Consider the following 19,461-nt stretch of genomic DNA (forward strand, 5'->3'; position numbering starts at 1 on the left):
AAAACTTCACCACCGAACAAAATTATCGGACCGGGTCCATAAAACGGGATACCTCCACACTTGTACGGCGGACTCCTGAAAAATGCATAAGTATTTTGTTTAACGTCGGCTTTCCTAGAACACCAAACACCCAAGGTCGCTGCTCCAAAAAATTTTTACGGGTTCAGATTTTTCGAGCACCTGTATATTACTGCGGGTTCGTCAATAATAAGACAGTTATAAATTAAGTTACGATTTCCCAAAACTGACACACCCCGGGTCGCTAAGAAACCCGGTTATAATTTACGTTACGGTTTCTCAAAACTGTTCCAACCGGGGTCGCCAATAAAATCCGCAACAAGTCTAAATTTCCGGACCTCCCGTATACTACTACGGCAAGTTCATCATTAATAACCCGGTTATAATTAACGTTACAGTTTCTCAAAACTGCACCACCCGGGCCGCTAAAAAAATCCGGACCGGGTCCGAATTTCCGGACCCCTCGTATATTACTGCGGCGGGTTCGTCAATAATGACCGGGTTATGATTTACGTTACGGCTCCCCAAAACAGCTCCACCCAGAGCCGCTAAAAAAATCCGGACCGGGTCCAAATTTCCGGACCCCCCGTATATTACTACGGCGGGTTCGTCAATAATGACCGGGTTATGATTTACGTTGCGGTTCCCCAAAATGCCACCACCCGACCCGGTCTACGCGTTTGCGCTGGGTCCAAATTTACGGTCGAACACACATTTCCCCATTGGGTCCGTCAATTATAACCCGGTTAGGTTTACGATTTTAAACTACCTTCTCAATTGCTTCAGCGGGGGGTTGCGCCCCCCGCACCCCCTGCTTATTGGGGCTCCGCCCCAAAACCCGGCCAGGGGCTTCGCTCCTGGACCCCGGAAACCCGGTTCTCCGGTTCGCCCCGTTACACATATAAATTAAAAACGCTTCGCTCGCTTCGCTCGCTCGCTTGATTATTACCGCGCTGACGGCGCTGTGGCGTTGGGCCTAACATTACGTAAGCAGGAATTACTGCGAGCCTGCGACTGCACGCTACGGTACGAGCCATATGCTACGTTACGTGTGTGAGTGCTACCGCTACCACTGCAGCGCTGTGTCGCTTTAATACGTACCGTACCGTATCTAGCATCCTGCCACATCATCGCTACTGAGCCACTGAGCACTGAGTGGCATAATTCTTGCTTCATGAGCATTATTAATTTAAAAGTATAAACTGCAATTATGTACTTTGTCTTTTTGTTAATTATAGGTTGATTATAATATGATCTGATTGCTGCTGCTTTAAACAGATAGCTATCTTTACGAACTTATTGAATCTATTGCGTAGCTTTAGCGCAGTGCAGACACGTGGATTTGACACCGTGTGCTGTGTGGCTTTCGGATTAATCCTTCGTAGCGCTGTCCGTGCACACGCTGCAGAGACTTGCTGTCGCTAACTGAAAGTGATCAGAAATTCATTTCACTGAGGCATGGCTTCGTCGTACTACAACATGATGAAGGGCGGTCGCGGCGAGAAGAAGGACGAGGACGCGGGCGGCGCGGAGAACCCCTTCCGCAACCTGGACAGGAGCACGGTGCTGCAGGAGGCGCGCATCTTCAACGAGACGCCGGTGAACGTGCGCAAGTGCAGTCTGGTGCTGACCAAGATCCTCTACATGCTCAACCAGGGCGAGACGCTCAGCACGCGCGAGGCCACCAACTTCTTCTTCGCCATCACCAAACTCTTCCAGTCCAGCGATGTTCCTTTGCGAAGACTCGTCTTCCTCTGCATCAAGGAACTCTGCAAGGTGTGTTGTGGTTTTGTGCTAGTTTTATCCGTAGATAAATTGTAAAACCTTGGGAGAGGGCTGGTGTTGCTGAAATATTTAAGATCGCAGGACTTGGTTCGTGCAACTGAAAATTCGCTGTGCACGCTGCTGACGCTAGCTGGCTGCTAGCCTGCTGCTGATTGGTTTCATGTTTCAGATTGTTTCTGTTCTTAAATTTTACTAAAACACTTTTCCCCTTTTTTATCTACTTGTGGCATTTTTTGTAGTTGATTACTTAATCCTGAAAAATTCTGGGAATTTTTTTTTTATTTCTGAAATTTCGTTTGCAGTTTGTAATCAGTTTCGAGTTTTTCATGGATCTTTCCTTCAGCTGGTGCTGGCTGCGTCTTTATCATTGACGCTTGTACTCTGTACTTTCAAATCGTTAAGTGCATTACTAGTGTGTCAGTGTCACTACTACTAGTTTGGATAAGCGTAATTTGGTTAATTTCCATTGCAAAAGTAATCAGCCAGTTGATTGGTTAGGTGGCGGAGGACGTGATCATCGTGACCAGTAGTCTGATGAAGGACATGACGGGCAAGGAGGAGGCGTACCGCGCCGCGGCCATCCGCGCGCTGTGCATGATCGTCGACCAGTCCATGCTGCAGTCCGTCGAGCGCTACATGAAGCAGGCCGTCGTCGACAAGAGCCCCCACGTCGCCAGCGCCGCCTTACTCGCTTCGCTCCATTTCTGCCAGGTACCTAATTTAACAACGCCATCTGCCAGCCGCAGCTGCAGTTTTTAAAAATCGTTTTATCCGTTTATATCTACGTACTTCGTGGACGGAGTCACCGGGCCGGTACCACTTATTCAGAGGTTGACTTTTTTGTTATTCACCACTTTGCTTTAACTGAAATGCTGCTGTAAATATCTGTTATCTATTGAGAGAATAATTTATAATTTTGTTGACGGTTTATGATTTTATCAGACAGGGATTTAACGTTTAGTGGAATATCGATTTATTGGTTAACGTATTGATTTAATCCCAATTAATTGATCCGTGTGACCCGATTATTTACCGTTTCTTAGAGATTTATTTACTGTTAATTTATCAATTGATTGGATATCGTCCAGGCGTCGTTGCTGTCTGGTTTTTGTTTTGCGGAACAGTGAGCGGCAACCATAAGAGGTGTTTTATTTGTGTGGCAGCGCGGCGGGCCGAGCGCGGAGGTGGTGAAGCGCTGGGCGAACGAGGTGCAGGAGGCGACGAACAGCGACAACCCCATGGTGCAGTACCACGCCCTGGCGCTGCTCTACAACATCCGCAAGGGCGACCGACTGGCCGTCAACAAACTGCTGGCCAAGTTCACCGCCGGCCGCTATCTCAAGTCCCCGCTGGCCGTCTGCTTCCTCGTCAAGGTCGTCGCCAAGACCATCCAGGTCAGTCAGGACTCTTCCTTGTTAAATAGAGGATCGACTGGTGATTTAAATGTTTCATATCGTATTTTTCCAGGAAGAGGCCGGTTTAGGCCAGATCAACGCGAGTAACTTTGACTTCCTGGAGTCGTGCCTCCGTCACAAGTCGGAGATGGTGGTCAACGAGGCGGCGCACGCCTTAGTCAACCTGCGGCACGCCAGCGGCCGCGAACTGACGCCGGCCATCTCCGTGCTGCAGCTCTTCTGCTCCTCCGCCAAGCCCACCATCCGCTACACCGCCGTGCGCACCTTGAGCCAGCTGGCCATGACGCACCCGGCCGCGGTCAGCGCCTGCAACATGGACCTGGAGAACCTCATCACCGACACCAACCGCTCCATCGCCACGCTGGCCATCACCACGCTCCTCAAGACCGGCAACGAGGGCAACGTCGACCGGCTCATGAAGCAGATCACGTCATTCATGAACGACATTAGCGACGAATTCAAGGCGAGTGTGTTGTTTATTAATTTGAGATAAATCTGCTTATTTAATTTTACTACTGAAATTTATTTTTCCGATTAATCTGGTGTGTCTTGTATTTATTTTGAAATAAATTTGCTTATTTGGCAAGTATTACTGATGGTTAATTTGTTATTAATCGGGTGTGCTGTGTATTTATTTTCAAAATAAATCTATTTATATAAAAAAATGAAATTTATTTTGTTGGTAATCGGGTGGGTTTGATTGGTGCAGGTGGTGGTGGTGAACGCGGTGAAGGCGTTGTGCCTCAAGTTCCCGAAGAAGCACGCGCTGATGATGACGTATTTAGCGGGGATGCTGCGCGAGGAGGGCGGGTACGAGTTCAAGCGCGCGCTGGTGGACACGCTGGTCAGCATCGTGGAGGACAACGCGGAGGCGCGCGAGACGGGCCTGACGCACCTGTGCGAGTTCATCGAGGACTGCGAGCACACCAACCTGGCCGTGCGCATCCTGGCGCTGCTGGGCCGCGAGGGCCCCCGGGCCCGGCAGCCGCACAAGTACATCCGCTACATCTACAACCGCGTCATCCTGGAGAACGCGCCCGTGCGCGCCGCCGCCGTCACCGCCATGGCCAAGTTCGCCGCCTTCAACGAGGAGCTGCGCGCCAACATCATGGTGCTGCTCAAGCGCTGCATGATGGACCAGGACGACGAGGTGCGCGACCGCGCCACCTACTACTTCTACGTGCTGGACAGCCACCAGACCGCGCTCTACAACCACTACATCCTCGGCGCGCTGCAGGTATTGCGTCTGCAGTATTTTTAATTTTTTTATTATTTTGTCGGTCGGCTTTTCGGCCAATTGTCCATTTCGTTCGCGTGGTTTTCTTCGCTTTAAAATTAATTTGAAAGAAACAGAGAAATTACTGTACATTTGTAGTTAAACATTACCCAATTATGATGACTGTTATGAATTAAATTTTTTAAAAATTGAATATATATTATAATTAAAATACCATAATTATTTTGAAAAATAGTTTCCCTTTTTAGCTTCGCTCAAAGATCAATTTAAACGTTTAACTTTTTAGTTTCGCCTGAGAACTAAATTAAAAATTAGTAATTTAAACTGGAAAATCAGGTTAAAAATCGATTAAAAAGAACTATTATTAATTGAGTTACTATAAAAATTCAGTTAAATGGTAATCGCTGCCGCAGGTGTCGCTGGTGTCGTTGGAGCGCGCGTTGCACAGCTACGTGAGCGCCCCCACCGAGGAGCCCTTCGATCTGCGCAGCGTGCCCATCGTCACGGCCGAGGAGAAGCGTCCGCGCCCCGACGCCGCCACCGCCACGCAGGTGCGGGCGGCCGCGGCCGACACCCCCGGCGGCGGCGCCGCGGCCACGCCGGCGACGGCCAGCGCCGTGGACTCGTATGTCGAGACCTTCAAGAAGATGCCGCAGATCGCCGCCCTCGGACCGCTCTTCAAATCGTCGGCGCCGGTGCAGCTGACGGAGCCGGAGACGGAGTACGTCGTCAAGTGCATCAAGCACACCTTCGCGCACGACCTCGTCTTCCAGTTCGACTGCACCAACACCATGAACGACCAGCTCCTCGAGAACGTCACCGTCAAGGTCGAGGCCGCCGCCGACACCGGCTTCGTCGTCGACGGGACCATTCCCTGCGCTAAGTTGGAGTGCAACGTGCCCGGTGAGTGGCGGCGTCTATTATTTTCCTCAATTTTTATCATTATTCTTCTCTGTTTTGTTTTTATTTATTTTTTCGACCCCAGAGCGACGTGTTTTATATTTTTTAATTTGATAAAACTATTTTTTATATTTTTTTGTATAATACTCGCCGCAGGAACAGTGTGTTATTAATTTGTTGTCACGTGTTTTTAATGCCTTTTAAAGATAGGTATTAAATTTATTAAGGTAATATTCGGTATTTATTTTTGAATTTTTTCATATTTATTTTGTGGTGTTCTCTTTTTTATTTTAATTTATTTTATTCGACACAGGAGCGACGTGTTTTATATTTTTTTAATTTAATAAAATAATTTTTTATATTTTTTGTGTAATATTCGCCGCAGGAACAGTGTGTGTTATTAATTTGTCGTCACGTGTTTTTATTGCCTATTAAGATTAGGCATTAAAATTGTTAACGTAATAATCGGTTTTTGGTTTTTCGAATTTTTTCTGATGGTTCTTGTTGCGTTACTCGTCGCAGGAACGACGTACACGCGCGTGCGCCTGCCGGAGGACGACGTGGCGGCCACGGGGGCTCTGGAGTGTTCCCTGCAGTTCACGGCGAAGGACTGCGACCCCAACACGGGCGAGGTGGACGAGGAGGGCTACCCCGAGGCGTACTCCCTCGAGCCGGTGGAGATCACGCTGGCGGACCACGTGCAGCGCACCATCGTGGCCAACTTCGCCGCCGCCTGGGAGGAGCTGGGCGCCGACCGCGAGAGCAGCTCCACCTACGCCCTTAATCAGTTCAAGCAGCTGCAGGAGGCCGCCGACAGCGTCGTCGGCTTCTTCGGCATGCAGCCGCTGGACCGCAGCGACCGCGTGCCCGCCGAGAAGAGCGCCCACGTGCTGCTCATGGCGGGCGTCTTCCGCGGGAACGTCGCCGTGCTGGTGCGCTGCCGCCTGGCCGCCGCGGGGGACAGCGGCGTGGCCATGAAGCTGGAGGTGCGCAGCGAGGACCCCGACGTCAACGAGGCCATCATCCAGGCCATGTAGTCCGCCTCCGCCCATCCTTGTCGAAGAAGGGTTTTTCATCGTGTTTTCTTGTGTTTGCGCCGTTCTCGGGTAGTGAATTAACTTATTCCTTTTCTCAGCTTTTGTTCTTACGCGCAACTGTTTATTTAGGAAGTTTATTCGGCGATTATCCTGCAATGATGCTTTATAAAGCTGTAGTTGATTATTAATTATTATTGATAAAGTTTTATTAATAATGATAATAATATTTGGCAGTTTCTTTCGTTATACGCAGATCGCAAACAGTTGTAAATTCTATACAACCGAAATGTCGGTGACCTTTACAAATATATAGAACGTGGACTGGTTCTCCGTGGCGGACAGCCGTGCTGCCCGGCAACATGTGGAATTTGCAATCGGCAATCGCTTGCTAACGCCAGCAGGACTGCCTAAAGCGAAACAGCTGGCTTGAAATGAAAGTTATCTTTCGCGAAAAGGCATCAAGTCGTGCATTTCCTCCGCAGCTCACTCATCAATGCGATCCATATACAGCTTGTACTGCACGCACAAACAAAAACATCAGATTCCCCTCACAGTCGAAAAGCCTCGCTGACGGCCAACAAGGCCATCGTGCTCAGCTGGCCAATGTCCAGCTGCCTCAGGTCAACAGTGTCCCAGTGCAGTGGTGTCCCGTCCGATTGAAATCCACTGAATCTGTATTAAATCATAAACGATTAGGTCAATGTCACGGCGTGAGCGCCATGCAAAGATGTGACGGTATCGCAGCTTTTTTTACCGCCATATACAGTATATACTGCAGCACTTACACGGACAACATCTGGCGAATGCGCTGCCATTCGTCGGGATAACTGAGCTTCTCCAGCCAACGTGCGTGAATGGCCCGCACTTTCCGGTACACATCGGCGCCGGCGGCCGGGAACGCGGCGTCGATGGCGCGCATGAACCGGCTCATGACGGCCTCCCAACCGTCGACGCAGGGCAGCATGAACCGGTGAAGCGTGATCTCTGTGGTATTCATAGTAAATAAAGTTCCCTGCCCGCCCATCATCAAGTCGTTGGCTGGGATAATCAGATGCTTCTCCGCCGCGGGGATCGGGACTGGATCTTCTTCATCGTACAGCACATGTCCAAGATAGGATTACAAAACAGACCGGATAACTGGCAGTTGTGCAGGATCAAGCTCTGACAGTGACCTTTGAAGGGCGCAATGCGGCGCATGATGCCGTGTTTCAACAACGAACTCGTGTCACTGTACTCGTACAACGAACCAGAAAAAGGAAAACGGCCATTTCCAATGACCACAGGGGCAGGTGGATGTTGGTAACGCCCAGCCAAGCTGGGATGAAGAAAGTGTGCTCCTTGCGGTTAAGGTCCGTTATGGTGAGGCTCTTGGTTGCGGAATTGACTGCACGATGCAGCAACAGTGCCGTGTTGTAACAATTGTCGAGTAGACAATTCGTGGAGACACAACCTGTGAAGCTGATTATGACATGCTCGTCGAGTGTCCCAGGAGCGCTGGATATCGCATGCCACAACCAGCAAACGCTAAATAAATTACACGGGCTTTAACATCGAAAACCGCAAACAAAGAAACGGGACATTACCAATAAAAATCCATATTTACGTCTGCATGGTCAGAGCAGAGCAGAGCAGTGGTCAGAGTCAACGCCGGACTCTGACCACTAAATCTACTAATCTGATTACTTACTTAAAACTGTAAAAGTCATTTTACAATTGTTAGTGTAAAAACGGTCCTCTTACTTACGTGCTTTTATGTGCAAAATTTAAGGAGGTCGGTATATGTATAATGAGACTTTTGGTATACCAGATTGCATTTAAACTTTTGGAAATTTTCTTACAGCTATAACTCCCAACCGGATGTTGCGCGCCCAAACAGTTTTAATGCCTCGGTACAGACAAAATCACCTGGCTCCAAAACGTCATAAAACAACGCAAAGGGGGTTTGCGAGTGCGCGAAAGTGGAAGTTTTCGTGTATGTAAACGGATTTCTTACCATGTACCAGGTGACTTAGCCGTTAAGCAAAGCTTACAGTATTTTACTGGAGGCTTGGGCGGTGATTTTAGGGGTAAGGAAACTGTAGGACACGGTGGGTACCAAGTTACCAACGGCAACAACTAACTACGTAATTTACCGTTTGATCCGCATTCGAGCTTGCAGGTGCAGATTAGCCAATATTTCCATCAGAATGCTATGCGACATACTGCAGATGCTGGTTTTCGGACTAATACTCTCAGATTCTATAATAAAACCATCGTTTAGTACAGACTAAACCGATTCTGAGCGAGGTTATCAAAAAATATTCTGTAAAATCATGCACCATGAGTCCATGACTGACCAGTGAGTAATACTTGCAGTAGCTAGTAGCTACCATTAGTACCATACCATGAGCGCTGCTAAAGCGTCTCCACTTTTCCATAGCATCTATTAGTCTATTGTATTACTATTATTAATTGTGTGATAATAATGTACCATTATGATTGTAATAATACTTTAAGATAATATCACAGTATTAATAAGTGTCAATTGCGTTTGATACTTGTCTTGGTACGGTCGTTTACAATACTCGTATACAACTCCACAAACCGATTTTGTTCCGGCTTTTTTCTTTACCAGATTAAACAGGATGTGCCCTTTACAAAGTACTTGAAATCTTTAAAAGATCTTGAGCCGTTTTCTTGCAGTTGCGTCGTGAAGATCAGTGACGAAAGCACTTTAGTCACGCCACGTGAGCCACTGCACTACACAAATAGAACTGCAGTCAATGCGCCACACATGTGCGACTGCGCTTTGCAGTTCAGACTTCATTTTTTCTTCACAATTCATTTTTTCCTTCTGTTCTTCAGATCTAATTTCTGTTAAAATGAATTCGCTTTTGTTTATATGTCCATGTGCTAACTTCGTCACGGCGATGACGCAGCCGCACATGGGTCGCGGTGACTGCAATTCTATTCGTGTAGTGCAGTGGGTCACCTGGCGTGGCTAAAGTGCTTTCGTCACTGATCTTTACGACGCCACTGCGAGAAAACGGCTCAAGATTTTTGACAAATTTCAAGTACTCTGTAAAGGGTACATTCGGTTTAGTCGGGTAAAGAAAAAAACCGGAAGAAAATCGGTTTGTGGAGTTTTCTATTTTAGGTGGTCCACTTACACCGTTGTTAAACGACCGTACGAGTAGTACTAGAAGCGTACGATTGCAAGCTTTACCGCAAAAAGTTGCACCTGCATCATTAATATTTCCACAAAATTCCCCGTTGTCGGGGCAGTTCGGGTATCTTAAAGGTTGTCCATGATGCCGGCTATTGAAGTGTTCATCCAAGATTGCATGCAAAGCAAGTCTAGTTCTTTCGTGCTCGATGATCGTGTCCGTACTGTGCGTTATGACAAGGAAAGTACACGACTCCCATCCAACGCTCAGGTGAAAGCGGCAACCGTCCGACAGCGCAGTTGCCGGATTGCAACGATCGTCTTGGTAGCTTACGCGAAAGTGTGATGAGGCGGTATACATCGGCGGCTTCCTCAAGAACCCGGCCCGTTTTCAAAACAGGGATAATGAATTTCCTATACGTCAAAAGGTTGCTCTTCTCTTGAAAGGGCATTTCATCGGAAGGCAGGTGTTCCACTATTTGACAGCGGTCCACCACTTCAATAAAGGCCGAAGAGGTCACGCCGGAAGTCTGCCATCTGACGTAGCACAAGCGACACACTGTAAAAACCCCTTTCAATCACCTTGCCTTAACACGATCCAGATTAAACTTTTACTTATAGAACTCACGTTTAACACACTCCAGCAAAGTGGCAGGACGAAACCGAAATGGCCCGTCCATCTCGTCGCGTAGCGCTACCCATACCGGCTTATTCCTCCACTCGGTCAGTGACTTGTTGTCGAAAAGGAGCGGCAAAGGGTGTACGAAGCGGGAGAGTATCCAGCACGCGGGCTTTTTCCTGGAATCAAATTCCACGAACGCAAAACTCTCGTCCACTGTCAGATCCTGCAACAAAGGTCACGACTACACACTTAATCTCGGACCCGCCGAAGGGGTGGTGGAGTTCGCACGGGAATCACCCACTCGGCCACTCCCATCCCGGAGACTGCTCATTTCACATGTCATCCTTACACCCAACGCAGGACGCAACACCACAATGACAAAACGTACGCAAGCCCAATACGCACTGGTTTATTCTCCACTCTGGCGTTCTTTCTTGGTACATAGAACACACTGACCTGTATAAAACCTAGCCACCAAACGCCGTCCAGGCTGCGCACTGCCACCGTATTCTGATGGCCGAACCTGTTGACCCCGTGCAGCACGCGTCGAAATGCAGGCAGACTGGCCTGGCCCGGCTTTCCATGCTGGTCTACAGCAAAATAACACACACTCACCACATACATAGTCATTCAACTTGTGATAGCTTCAGCGACGCTTCGGAGCAAGTGTGTTCATTTGACAGAAACAGAATATACAAAGGACGCTCCAAAAGTAAGTTTCCCTATTTTGAATCTCCCGGCTCGAACGCTTTTAGTTCTTATAAACCATATTTTTAGAAACGTCCTTCATTAACGAACCGAAATAAAATATAACTCTACCTAACTACAATCAAATGGAGAAGAACTGCCGAGAAAGCCGTTCAAGGTTTTCGGCACTTTGCCACGGGTTTTACCCCGACAGTTTTTGTTATTTTTCTCAGTCTTCCTGCTCAATTTTCGGAAAGCACCAAATATCATTAGATTACTAATTCTTTTCTGTCCTAATTTCAAGTACGAAACAAAATAACTTCTTTGCAATGCTTTTCCAGAAAAGTAAAAACTCTCGGTGACTAGGTGGAAAAACCACAGAGCTGCTCAAGGTGCCAGACGGTAAAAAATCGAAAATTTCTTGTAAAACATTATTGTTGTCGGTACAACTTGAAGTTATTTGTGTCCAAGAGGCGCATGACTGCGCATGAAATTTCCTTTTTATTGATGCCAAGAACTTTTGGATTCATATCAGCAAGAAGGCTGAAAAGGGAGATTCCGGCGTCGTGGAGAAGAAAAATGTTTGCTCTCCTCCGTAAATTTTTCAAACCATTCTGATATTGCAGTAATGTTAAGAACAGTATTTGTAGCTGCTACTTTAAATTTGCTGTCGAAATTATAACAGGGACGGAAGTGGTAATAAAAGAACGAGCTTCGAAAAAACTCGTGGAAATTAATGTATAAGTGGTATTGATATTCTGTTTTTCGTTTTCCCAGTTCTTCATTGAATCTTTTGATTCTTATTTCTCTAATTAATTTACATAACTGTTTATACAACAAAAAATATATCACATGTCTATTGCTTCAAATGGCAGGGAGGCAAAATAGGGAAACTTACTTTTGGAGCGTCCTTTGTATATATATAACAACCTTTATTGAGTTCCGTTTGCTGTTATGCGGCAAAAAAACCCTATTACAAATTAGGGGAAAAAGCACGCATAACCTATTCTTTTTTGAAAAGTTTTGTAAACAAAACTTGTGCAACGGAAACTGCAATAAGGTAAAAGACCGCTTGCTCTCCTCTACTTTACACATGAATCTTTTTTTTGGTATTTTCTATAAGAATGTATATATGACAGGGATTATAGATGTTAAGAATAAGGAAAGGACGATCACAAATACAAAATATGCAGGATGTATGGCAAGCTACAATGCAATACACACCAACCGCATAAAAAAATGAACATAATTACTAAACTAAACATGTACAGATAAACTCATGCAGTCGCTTGGCAAAGGGCAGGCACTCACGAGGTTCTGCTATCTACAACAGTAAAGAGGTGGCGGTGCGTATATTATTTTGATGGCAAAGATGCTTTAGAACGTTTTCAGTGCCGTAATTAACCATGAACACTGAGTACGAGTACGTACTACGTAGTACGTGTTGGAAGATTGTCAATTTGTCAGAGTGCATTTAATAATACCCTCTGCCCAGTGGTTACTCGAAAGTCAAGAGGTAATTATGGAGCACTAGACCTCACACTTATTATGCCATTATTTCCGGACAGCGGTGCAGCTTCGAATTCGGGAGGTAAACGAATTTTGGACCACTGTCGAGTAAGTAACAGTCGAACATATTTCGTATTACTGTATGTACGAGTCTGAATAATAATTTGTTATAAAACACAAGCCTTTAACATGCTGATGCCATAAAATTAAGTACAGGACTCATATTATTACACTTAGAACACAAGCCTAACACGGAATATTCATACGGATGTAGAGTATGAAAATCGTACATTATTTGCATTAGTTGTATCAGTACAATGTACAATTTTCGGTTTGAAGTGTAAAAATCTTCTTAATGCATCGGGTGGAAAAAGACAATCGGCATTCTTATACTGGTCTTTGATCACAATGGTCAGCAACAAACTTTAAAAAGATACGATTTGGTAACACCTTACACATGACTATGAGGATCGGTCGGGCTTCTACAAGTACTTATCTGCGAGAGTGGCCAGGTCCATTTCACCAATTTGACAAAAATATGCGCCAAAAGGCAAACATTACAAATACCTAGGACAGCGTCTGTGCGCGGACAGGCTGCGGGACTATTTGCGGAGTCCGTATGAAACGTGCGAAGGCTTATCCAAAGGACGGCGGGAAGGCGATCGAGAGTAGAGATCGGCAATTAAAAAAAGGGGACCGTTGCAGTGTATTGAGTCCTCGAGTCAGTGAGCTGGTTCTCTTATTGTCCGATCAACTGAACATCCCGATTAGCCTTATCGGGAAAATAACAAGAAGAAAAAATTGTCAAGGACGCTTCCCATACAACTTGCAGGTTTAGCGGGAATGTCTTTTTACTGCGAGAACTGAAAATAATGCGGATTTTCTTCTTTGAGTGCTGATGTAGATACCCCAGTTCACACTGACCCCACCGGGCGGTTGCCACTGCTCCAAGCGCGGCAAGTCCCTGAATTTCCTTCTTTTGTTTTTCCGCGGTTATTCTGATTACGGAGTAAAATATTCCTTTTTCATCAGGGTCAGCTTTTCTATTCTTATGCGCAAGGGTTTAAGTGGTCAAAACAGGTTCGGTGGAGCGTCTGTTTAAGGAGTATCTTGCAATGATGCTTTGATAAAGGTGTGTTTTATTATTATTTTCCAATTAAAAAATTAATAATATTCGGCACAATTTCTTGCGCGGTGCATGCGCAGGCTGCAGATAATAAATGTTATTAACTGTATAAAACAGGCGCAGATTTTTAACCCGGAATGATCGCCAGGCGTCCAGTAAAGCGGAAGGAGAATCAGTTTGCTGGCAGGCCGGTGAGGTTGGGCGGGAAGAAGCTGGGCACGTCGTAATCCAGCGCGGCGTGGGCGCTGGCGTTGTCGGCGTTGCTGGCGTCCTCCCACAGGAAGATGAGGCCCAGGCCCTTGGTGACGCCCAAAGGGAAGGCGCTGGGGCACAGCTCCACCACCACGGACGCTCCCGGCGCCGTGAAGCTGACCTCGGCGTCGGGCGGGCCGCTGCCGGCTTCCGCCCCGCGATACAACAGTACTGCAACAACAGTAGAACACATTGTTATGCGTTTGCGCACTGGACGGGAAAGCGTCGCTACCGCTGCTGGTCGGTGGCGCCGTCGTCGGCGAGAGATCGCGAGTGGTCAGTGGGGCGTCCGCCGTCTGCGTGGCGGCGCTGTCATGGGGAGGGGAGCAGACGCGACTAGCGCCGATCACGGCGGGATCGGCCACCAGCAAGAAGTCCATGGGCCGCAGCACCAGGTAGGGAAAGGTCACGCGCACCTGCAACGGTAGTGTCCGAACGGACAGCGGTGACGGCGGTGCCGGGTGATGGATACTGTATGACGAAGCACGGTACCTGGCCGGTGGGAGAGGGGAGCCGGATGGTCCAGCGGCATTTCAGGCCGAAGACGTAGGGCCGCTGCGGGAAGTCGGCCGGGTAGGTCAGGTTGCCCCAGGCCGAGCGCAGGGTACTGCCGCAACGGGGACTCAGGACGGTGGCGCCTGCGATCCGCAGATTATATGTTTAGTTAAGTAAGGTACCAGTACATGTACACAGGCGACTCATGCCTATCCTAGAGCTCATTGCTCAGCACCTGCATATATATCTGTATATATGGCGTGACCTTTGACGTACTATGTAAAAAAACTGTCGGGGAGAGCCGCTGTTGAGTATACGCGTACTGGTCATCAACGAAGATAGCGGTCATGTATACAGATGAAAAAAAATCGGTAGAGACTAGAGAGGGCATTTAGTTATCTTACTGCTTTGCAAGGACACAACGGAGACGGCGCCGATGAGCAGCTGCAGCAGCAGGCCCGGCACCGGCACACTGGACACGAATAACCGCCACCGGCATGCGCTCACTCCCCGCAACACGACTGGCCGGTACAGGACGGCACAGCGCCGGCTCATAACACTACACGCCACGAGTGATGGATTGATGCCAGGCCAGCGAATGTGGAATATCAATCAGCGGATTACGAATATTAGCTATCCGTCCAAATGATCCAGTGCGTCGGAAGTGTGCAGCTAGTGTGCCAGCAGTCGTCAGCAGTACTGGCCCATCGTGGGCAGCTTGCGCGACTAGCTGGATGCCCCGGAATACACCGCTGTATTATGCAGCAACCGGAGTAAACAATCAACAAGCTGCTGGCAAGTGTCCGCGCGCTGCTGCAGTTCTCAGCTCGGTGTCGCGTCGTTGCCGGTGCAGTCGGCGGAAAGCACGATACCAACCATCCTGGTCACTGCCAAGTGACAACGCAGTGCCGAATCACCACCGCCAACATACTGTACAAAATACAAGGTGCAATGCAAATATCTGTATATGCCGGCAGACAGTATAATGTTAAATGTAATACGGTCTACCTACGTCTTACGAGCAGCAATAATCGCATAGAAGCATGAGTAAGAATGTCAATTTGTACAAAATGTACAATATACTGTGCAATGCTCATAATCGATGTACTGTGTACTTGAACGTGGCCCGATCGAGCGAGCCGTTAAATAAGGCGCAACGTAATGTCCGTCCGCGTTCGTGACCTCGCTTTCCGCCGGCTCATATAGTATGCAGTGCATACGTAACTGCCAAGTTATAATTATTGCGACTGCTAGCCGACGTGCACCTTGAACCTGCTGATAACGCCAGCCGGTCCAGCAGAACACGGCCGCTGAGTGTGACATATCTGTTAAATCGTTGTTTTTGTCGTAGCACGAAACCTCACAGTCCGACTGCGGCGTCACACCGGCCGCGTACAGCCGTCGTGCGCTATGGATATTCTATTCGCGATATGGTCAGTTGCACCGGCTGCCGGGCTGCAGCGTTAACGCTACGCCCACTGCACGTCCATCAGCCGAGTATCTGTAGACGTACAATATATATAAACACCGCACGATTGCCATGAATTTATTCAGCTCCGCTTAGCGTTCTGCCGCAATTCGTAAACATCCAAAAAAAGCCGAAAATTATTATTATTGCTGCATCCCGATCACCATCATACTCGCACACTGACATAAACGCTAAAAAACATCAACAAAACTGCCGGGAAAAAAAATTGCAAAAATGCATCGAAGCCGACAGTTGAATCGGCGACACACGTATGCAGATACCGCAGGGAAAGACGTGAGTGAAAGCACGCATCTGAGGCTCCTACTGTCCTACACCATCCCGAAGCCCATGGATTCGTCCAGATTGGCCAGGAGCGAACCCGGCTGCTCCGGTTCAACGAGGAAATTAAACGAGGGCGCGCGGAGAGGCGCCGGCGCGGCGCTCGTCTCCTTTTCGCGCTCCGGCGGGCCGGGGTCGTCGGGGAAGAGGCGGCGCCGGATGGTGGCCGTCGAGAAGGAGCGGCTGGGGTGGAGATGCCCGAGGGGACGCAGCGCCCCCCGCGCCAACTGGTAGTCGGCGAAGTGGCGGCTAAAGTCCATGCGCGCCGGGATGGACACCTCCGTCTGCACGGCGGCGTCGCGCTGCTGGCGGGCGGAGGGCGGCGGCCGTTCGAGGGTGTAGGAGGGCATGCGCACCACGCCCAACATCAGCGCCTCCGCCTCGCTGTCCGAGTCTTCCTCGTCGCTCGACGGCGCGGGCCGGCGCTTGCTGTCCGGCGTCGGCGTCATCGGGTGCACCGCGTCGTCGTTGAAAAATCTGCAACAAGAAAGAAACAATTTTCATAGAAAAAAATCATGTCAACAATTTTAAAAAAGTCATTCACAGCGACTTCATAATTCCATCACTGCGGAGTAATAAATTTACCGGCGAATGTGGTCCTGCGCGTCCTCCTCGTCCGACTCGGACACCACGTGCTTGAGCAGTTCGGTGCGCAGGACGTCCTGGTGCGGAATGTCCACCGGCTGCAGCGCCGCCATGTGGTCGATGGACCAGGCGAAGCCGGCGTCCTCGTTGGAGCGGGCGCGCTGCTCCTGGTCGAGGAAGTCGGCCCACTTGCTGGCCATGGCCTGCGACAGGTCCAGCGGCTCGAAGGGGTTGTCGTGCTTCAGCGGCGTGCGCGGCGACAGGCCGCTCTCCTTCTTCAGCTCCGCCCGCAGCGCCAGCAGGTACGGCTCGGTGCGGTAGCGGCGCAGGCGGGTGCGGCGCATGACGCCCGAGGAGCTGCTGCTGGCCAGCGGCTGACTGCGCGGCATCTGGTTGGAGGACAAGGAGCGCAGCGGACTGCAGCAGCGGGAGGAAGAGGGCTGCGCGTGGCTGCAGCCGGCGGGGCTGTTCTCGTTGCAGGCGGACGGGAGGTGGGTCAGGGCGCGATGGGCGGTGTGGCGGAGGACGGGGCGGTCGGAGGCGCGGAAGAGGTGGAGGACGGAGAGCGCCGGCGTCAGATCGCGGCCGCTGGCGTGCCGCAGGTTGACCAGCGCGTGCGCCGCCTCGTTGACCACCATCTCCGACTTGTGACGGAGGCAGGACTCCAGGAAGTCGAAATTACTCGAGTTGATCTGGCCCAGCCCGGCCTCTTCCTGGAGATGACAAATATGCAACATTGGAATGACCAGCCAGTCGTCTATTTAAATTAGGAAGCGTCGTGACTGACCTGGATGGTTTTGGCGACGACCTTGACGAGGAAGCAGACGGCCAGCGGGGACTTCAAGTAGCGGCCGGCGGTGAACTTGGCCAGCAATTTGTTGACGGCCAGTCTATCCCCCTTGCGGATGTTGTAGAGCAGAGCAAGGGCGTGGTACTGCACCATGGGGTTGTCGCTGTTCGTCGCCTCCTGCACCTCGTTCGCCCAGCGCTTCACCACCTCCGCGCTCTGCCCGCCGCGCTGTTTAAACACAAACAACACAGCTGCGTTACCATCGCTGTTTCTTCCGCAAAATACAGACTCTAGACAGCGACGACGCCTGGACGATAACCGATCAAGTAATAGTAAATAAACGCATAAGAATCTCTAAGAAACGGTAAATTCGTAATATGTAAATCAATAACTTCTGATCAAATCAATATCAATAAATTAAGAGTAAATCAATGTGTCAACCAATAAATCAATATCCAACCACACGCTAAATATCTGTAAGATATGGACTGATCAACCGCCCACAGCGCTATAAATTAATCTCTCTCTCAATAAAAAATATCTACATCAGCATTTCAATTAATGCAAAGTGGTGAAAAGCAAAACGGACGAATCGCCGATTAAGCGGTACCGGTCCGGTCCATCAAATACATATAAATGGGTTAAAAATTAATAACAAAATGGTTGAAAATGATATTTGCGGTAGGCAGATGCCGTAGTTAATTTACCTGGCAGAAGTGGAGCGAAGCGAGCAAGGCGGCGCTGGCGACGTGGGGGCTCTTGTCGACGATGGCCTGCTTCATGTAGCGCTCGACGGACTGCAGCATGGACTGGTCGACGATCATGCACAGCGCGCGGATGGCCGCGGCGCGGTACGCCTCCTCCTTGCCCGTCATGTCCTTCATCAGACTACTGGTCACGATGATCACGTCCTCCGCCACCTAATCAATCGATCGATTAATTATTTCCGCAATGGAAATTAATCAGAATTACGCTTAATGCAAACTAGTGACACTCTAATAGTGCAGCTGATGATTTGACAGTAAAATCAATACCATAAAATACAAGCGACAGCGCCAGCTGAGAGTAAAATCCATGAAAAAAATCAAAACTAAATAATAATGGCGACCAAAAATTCCAGAAATGCGAATAAAAAACTTCAAGCATAAAATCCTAAAATTAAGAATTCAGCTAGAAACAATACCATACATGAAAATGGGGAAGGGTGTTCTATTATGAAGACAAACAAGTTGGTAAGCAATCACCAACAGCCAGCTAGCGTTAGCACTAGCAGCGTGCACAGCGAGTATTCGGCTGCACGAACAACTCAACCAAGTACTTCCATCTTGAATATTACAGCAAAAACAGCCATCTCCCAAGGTTTTAGAATTTACCTACGGATTTAACCAGCTCAAAACCACGACATACCTTGCAGAGTTCCTTGATGCAGAGGAAGACGAGTCTTCGCAAAGGAACATCGCTGGACTGGAAGAGTTTGGTGATGGCGAAGAAGAAGTTGGTGGCCTCGCGCGTGCTGAGCGTCTCGCCCTGGTTGAGCATGTACAGGATCTTGGTCAGCACCAGACTGCACTTGCGCACGTTCACCGGCGTCTCGTTGAAGATGCGCGCCTCCTGCAGCACCGTGCTGCGCTCCACCGTCAGCAGACTGCGCAGTTCAAACGGGTTCTCCCCAGTCAAACGGCAGTTTTTCCCGTTCTCCGTCAAATCACAGTGTGATGGCGCCCACGCCATTGGCATACCGCCGTTCGCATTCATCGCAACGAAAGGCTTAAACAAAAACCAGGAGAACAATCTTCTACAACCGATAACGCCGTCGCCATGCGATCGCTGGTAACGATGATACAAGTCAAAATGCAGATTTACACTGGCCATCCAAAATTCAAAATTAATGACGTCGACTGAAAAGAGGCTGCAAGACTGCAGCGGGAGAGAACTTTGCTTTGATTAAGCGCTGCGCAGGGACCTGCCGCCTCGGGGCGGTTTGTCTAGCACTGGCAACCGCATCGGCCGGGCGACATGCAGACATTCCACATTTTATTACCATCACCGTA

At 49.0% G+C, this 19,461-nt stretch overlaps 5 protein-coding genes and 1 long non-coding RNA gene across 9 annotated transcripts; 2 read left to right on the forward strand and 4 right to left on the reverse strand.

Annotated features, from left to right (window-relative positions):
- Positions 1-1,169: 1,169 nt before the first annotated feature.
- Positions 1,170-6,640, forward strand: LOC129587305 (coatomer subunit gamma-2-like). The gene is made up of 7 exons (XM_055480986.1): positions 1,170-1,794; positions 2,302-2,514; positions 2,967-3,197; positions 3,271-3,681; positions 3,928-4,455; positions 4,869-5,358; positions 5,878-6,640. The coding sequence occupies exons 1-7, from the start codon at positions 1,477-1,479 to the stop codon at positions 6,390-6,392; spliced, it is 2,706 nt and encodes a 901-aa protein (XP_055336961.1). The 5' UTR covers positions 1,170-1,476; the 3' UTR covers positions 6,393-6,640.
- Positions 6,538-8,492, reverse strand: LOC129587314 (uncharacterized). Of its 4 annotated transcripts, none has more exons than XM_055481004.1 (3): positions 8,423-8,492; positions 7,178-7,916; positions 6,538-7,064 (listed from the first exon to the last, which is right to left on the reverse strand). In XM_055481004.1, exons 2-3 carry the CDS (start codon positions 7,417-7,419, stop codon positions 6,941-6,943), a joined length of 366 nt encoding a protein of 121 aa, XP_055336979.1. In that variant the 5' UTR covers positions 7,420-7,916; positions 8,423-8,492; the 3' UTR covers positions 6,538-6,940. The 4 variants fall into 4 exon arrangements, with proteins under 4 accessions (XP_055336979.1, XP_055336977.1, XP_055336976.1 ...); XM_055481002.1 differs by lacking the exon at positions 8,423-8,492 and adding an exon at positions 8,231-8,400; XM_055481001.1 differs by lacking the exon at positions 8,423-8,492 and adding an exon at positions 8,137-8,400.
- Positions 8,493-9,867: 1,375 nt separating this feature from the next.
- LOC129587258 (uncharacterized) lies at positions 9,868-10,783 on the reverse strand. The gene is made up of 4 exons (XM_055480897.1): positions 10,616-10,783; positions 10,166-10,382; positions 9,958-10,096; positions 9,868-9,904 (listed from the first exon to the last, which is right to left on the reverse strand). Exons 1-4 carry the CDS (start codon positions 10,781-10,783, stop codon positions 9,868-9,870), a joined length of 561 nt encoding a protein of 186 aa, XP_055336872.1.
- A 1,449-nt stretch (positions 10,784-12,232) lies between these two features.
- Positions 12,233-18,426, forward strand: LOC129587315 (uncharacterized). The gene is made up of 3 exons (XR_008690349.1): positions 12,233-12,463; positions 15,580-15,661; positions 18,096-18,426. It is a non-coding gene; the product is annotated as an uncharacterized LOC129587315 (long non-coding RNA).
- On the reverse strand, positions 13,551-15,237 carry LOC129587313 (uncharacterized). The gene is made up of 4 exons (XM_055481000.1): positions 14,633-15,237; positions 14,226-14,371; positions 13,966-14,149; positions 13,551-13,904 (listed from the first exon to the last, which is right to left on the reverse strand). Exons 1-4 carry the CDS (start codon positions 14,781-14,783, stop codon positions 13,654-13,656), a joined length of 732 nt encoding a protein of 243 aa, XP_055336975.1. The 5' UTR covers positions 14,784-15,237; the 3' UTR covers positions 13,551-13,653.
- On the reverse strand, positions 15,772-19,272 carry LOC129587306 (uncharacterized). Its single transcript, XM_055480987.1, has 5 exons — positions 18,818-19,272; positions 18,118-18,330; positions 17,408-17,638; positions 16,621-17,333; positions 15,772-16,512 (listed from the first exon to the last, which is right to left on the reverse strand). The coding sequence occupies exons 1-5, from the start codon at positions 19,163-19,165 to the stop codon at positions 16,026-16,028; spliced, it is 1,992 nt and encodes a 663-aa protein (XP_055336962.1). The 5' UTR covers positions 19,166-19,272; the 3' UTR covers positions 15,772-16,025.
- Positions 19,273-19,461: the final 189 nt, after the last annotated feature.

This window comes from Paramacrobiotus metropolitanus, unplaced genomic scaffold (assembly GCF_019649055.1).
Source record: "Paramacrobiotus metropolitanus isolate TYO unplaced genomic scaffold, Prichtersi_v1.0 Parri_scaffold0000024, whole genome shotgun sequence".
Taxonomy (NCBI): Eukaryota; Metazoa; Tardigrada; class Eutardigrada; order Parachela; family Macrobiotidae; genus Paramacrobiotus; species Paramacrobiotus metropolitanus.

Coding starts and splice junctions, on each gene's coding strand:
- LOC129587313 (XM_055481000.1), bottom strand. CDS start 14,783: ATGAGCCGGCGCTGTGCCGTCCTGTACCGGCCAGTCGTGTTGCGGGGA. Junction 14,372..14,632: donor CGTTGTGTCCTTGCAAAGCA/GTAAGATAACTA, acceptor TGCGGATCGCAG/GCGCCACCGTCCTGAGTCCC. Junction 14,150..14,225: donor TCCCCTCTCCCACCGGCCAG/GTACCGTGCTTC, acceptor CTACCGTTGCAG/GTGCGCGTGACCTTTCCCTA.
- LOC129587306 (XM_055480987.1), bottom strand. CDS start 19,165: ATGAATGCGAACGGCGGTATGCCAATGGCGTGGGCGCCATCACACTGT. Junction 18,331..18,817: donor GCATCAAGGAACTCTGCAAG/GTATGTCGTGGT, acceptor TCGATTGATTAG/GTGGCGGAGGACGTGATCAT. Junction 17,639..18,117: donor CTTCGCTCCACTTCTGCCAG/GTAAATTAACTA, acceptor GTGTTTAAACAG/CGCGGCGGGCAGAGCGCGGA.
- LOC129587314 (XM_055481004.1), bottom strand. CDS start 7,419: ATGATGGGCGGGCAGGGAACTTTATTTACTATGAATACCACAGAGATC. Junction 7,065..7,177: donor ATTCGCCAGATGTTGTCCGT/GTAAGTGCTGCA, acceptor GATTTAATACAG/ATTCAGTGGATTTCAATCGG.
- LOC129587258 (XM_055480897.1), bottom strand. CDS start 10,783: ATGTATGTGGTGAGTGTGTGTTATTTTGCTGTAGACCAGCATGGAAAG. Junction 10,383..10,615: donor GGTGGCTAGGTTTTATACAG/GTCAGTGTGTTC, acceptor CCTTTGTTGCAG/GATCTGACAGTGGACGAGAG. Junction 10,097..10,165: donor TTTGCTGGAGTGTGTTAAAC/GTGAGTTCTATA, acceptor GGGTTTTTACAG/TGTGTCGCTTGTGCTACGTC.
- LOC129587305 (XM_055480986.1), top strand. CDS start 1,477: ATGGCTTCGTCGTACTACAACATGATGAAGGGCGGTCGCGGCGAGAAG. Junction 3,198..3,270: donor TCGTCGCCAAGACCATCCAG/GTCAGTCAGGAC, acceptor GTATTTTTCCAG/GAAGAGGCCGGTTTAGGCCA. Junction 5,359..5,877: donor GTTGGAGTGCAACGTGCCCG/GTGAGTGGCGGC, acceptor TACTCGTCGCAG/GAACGACGTACACGCGCGTG.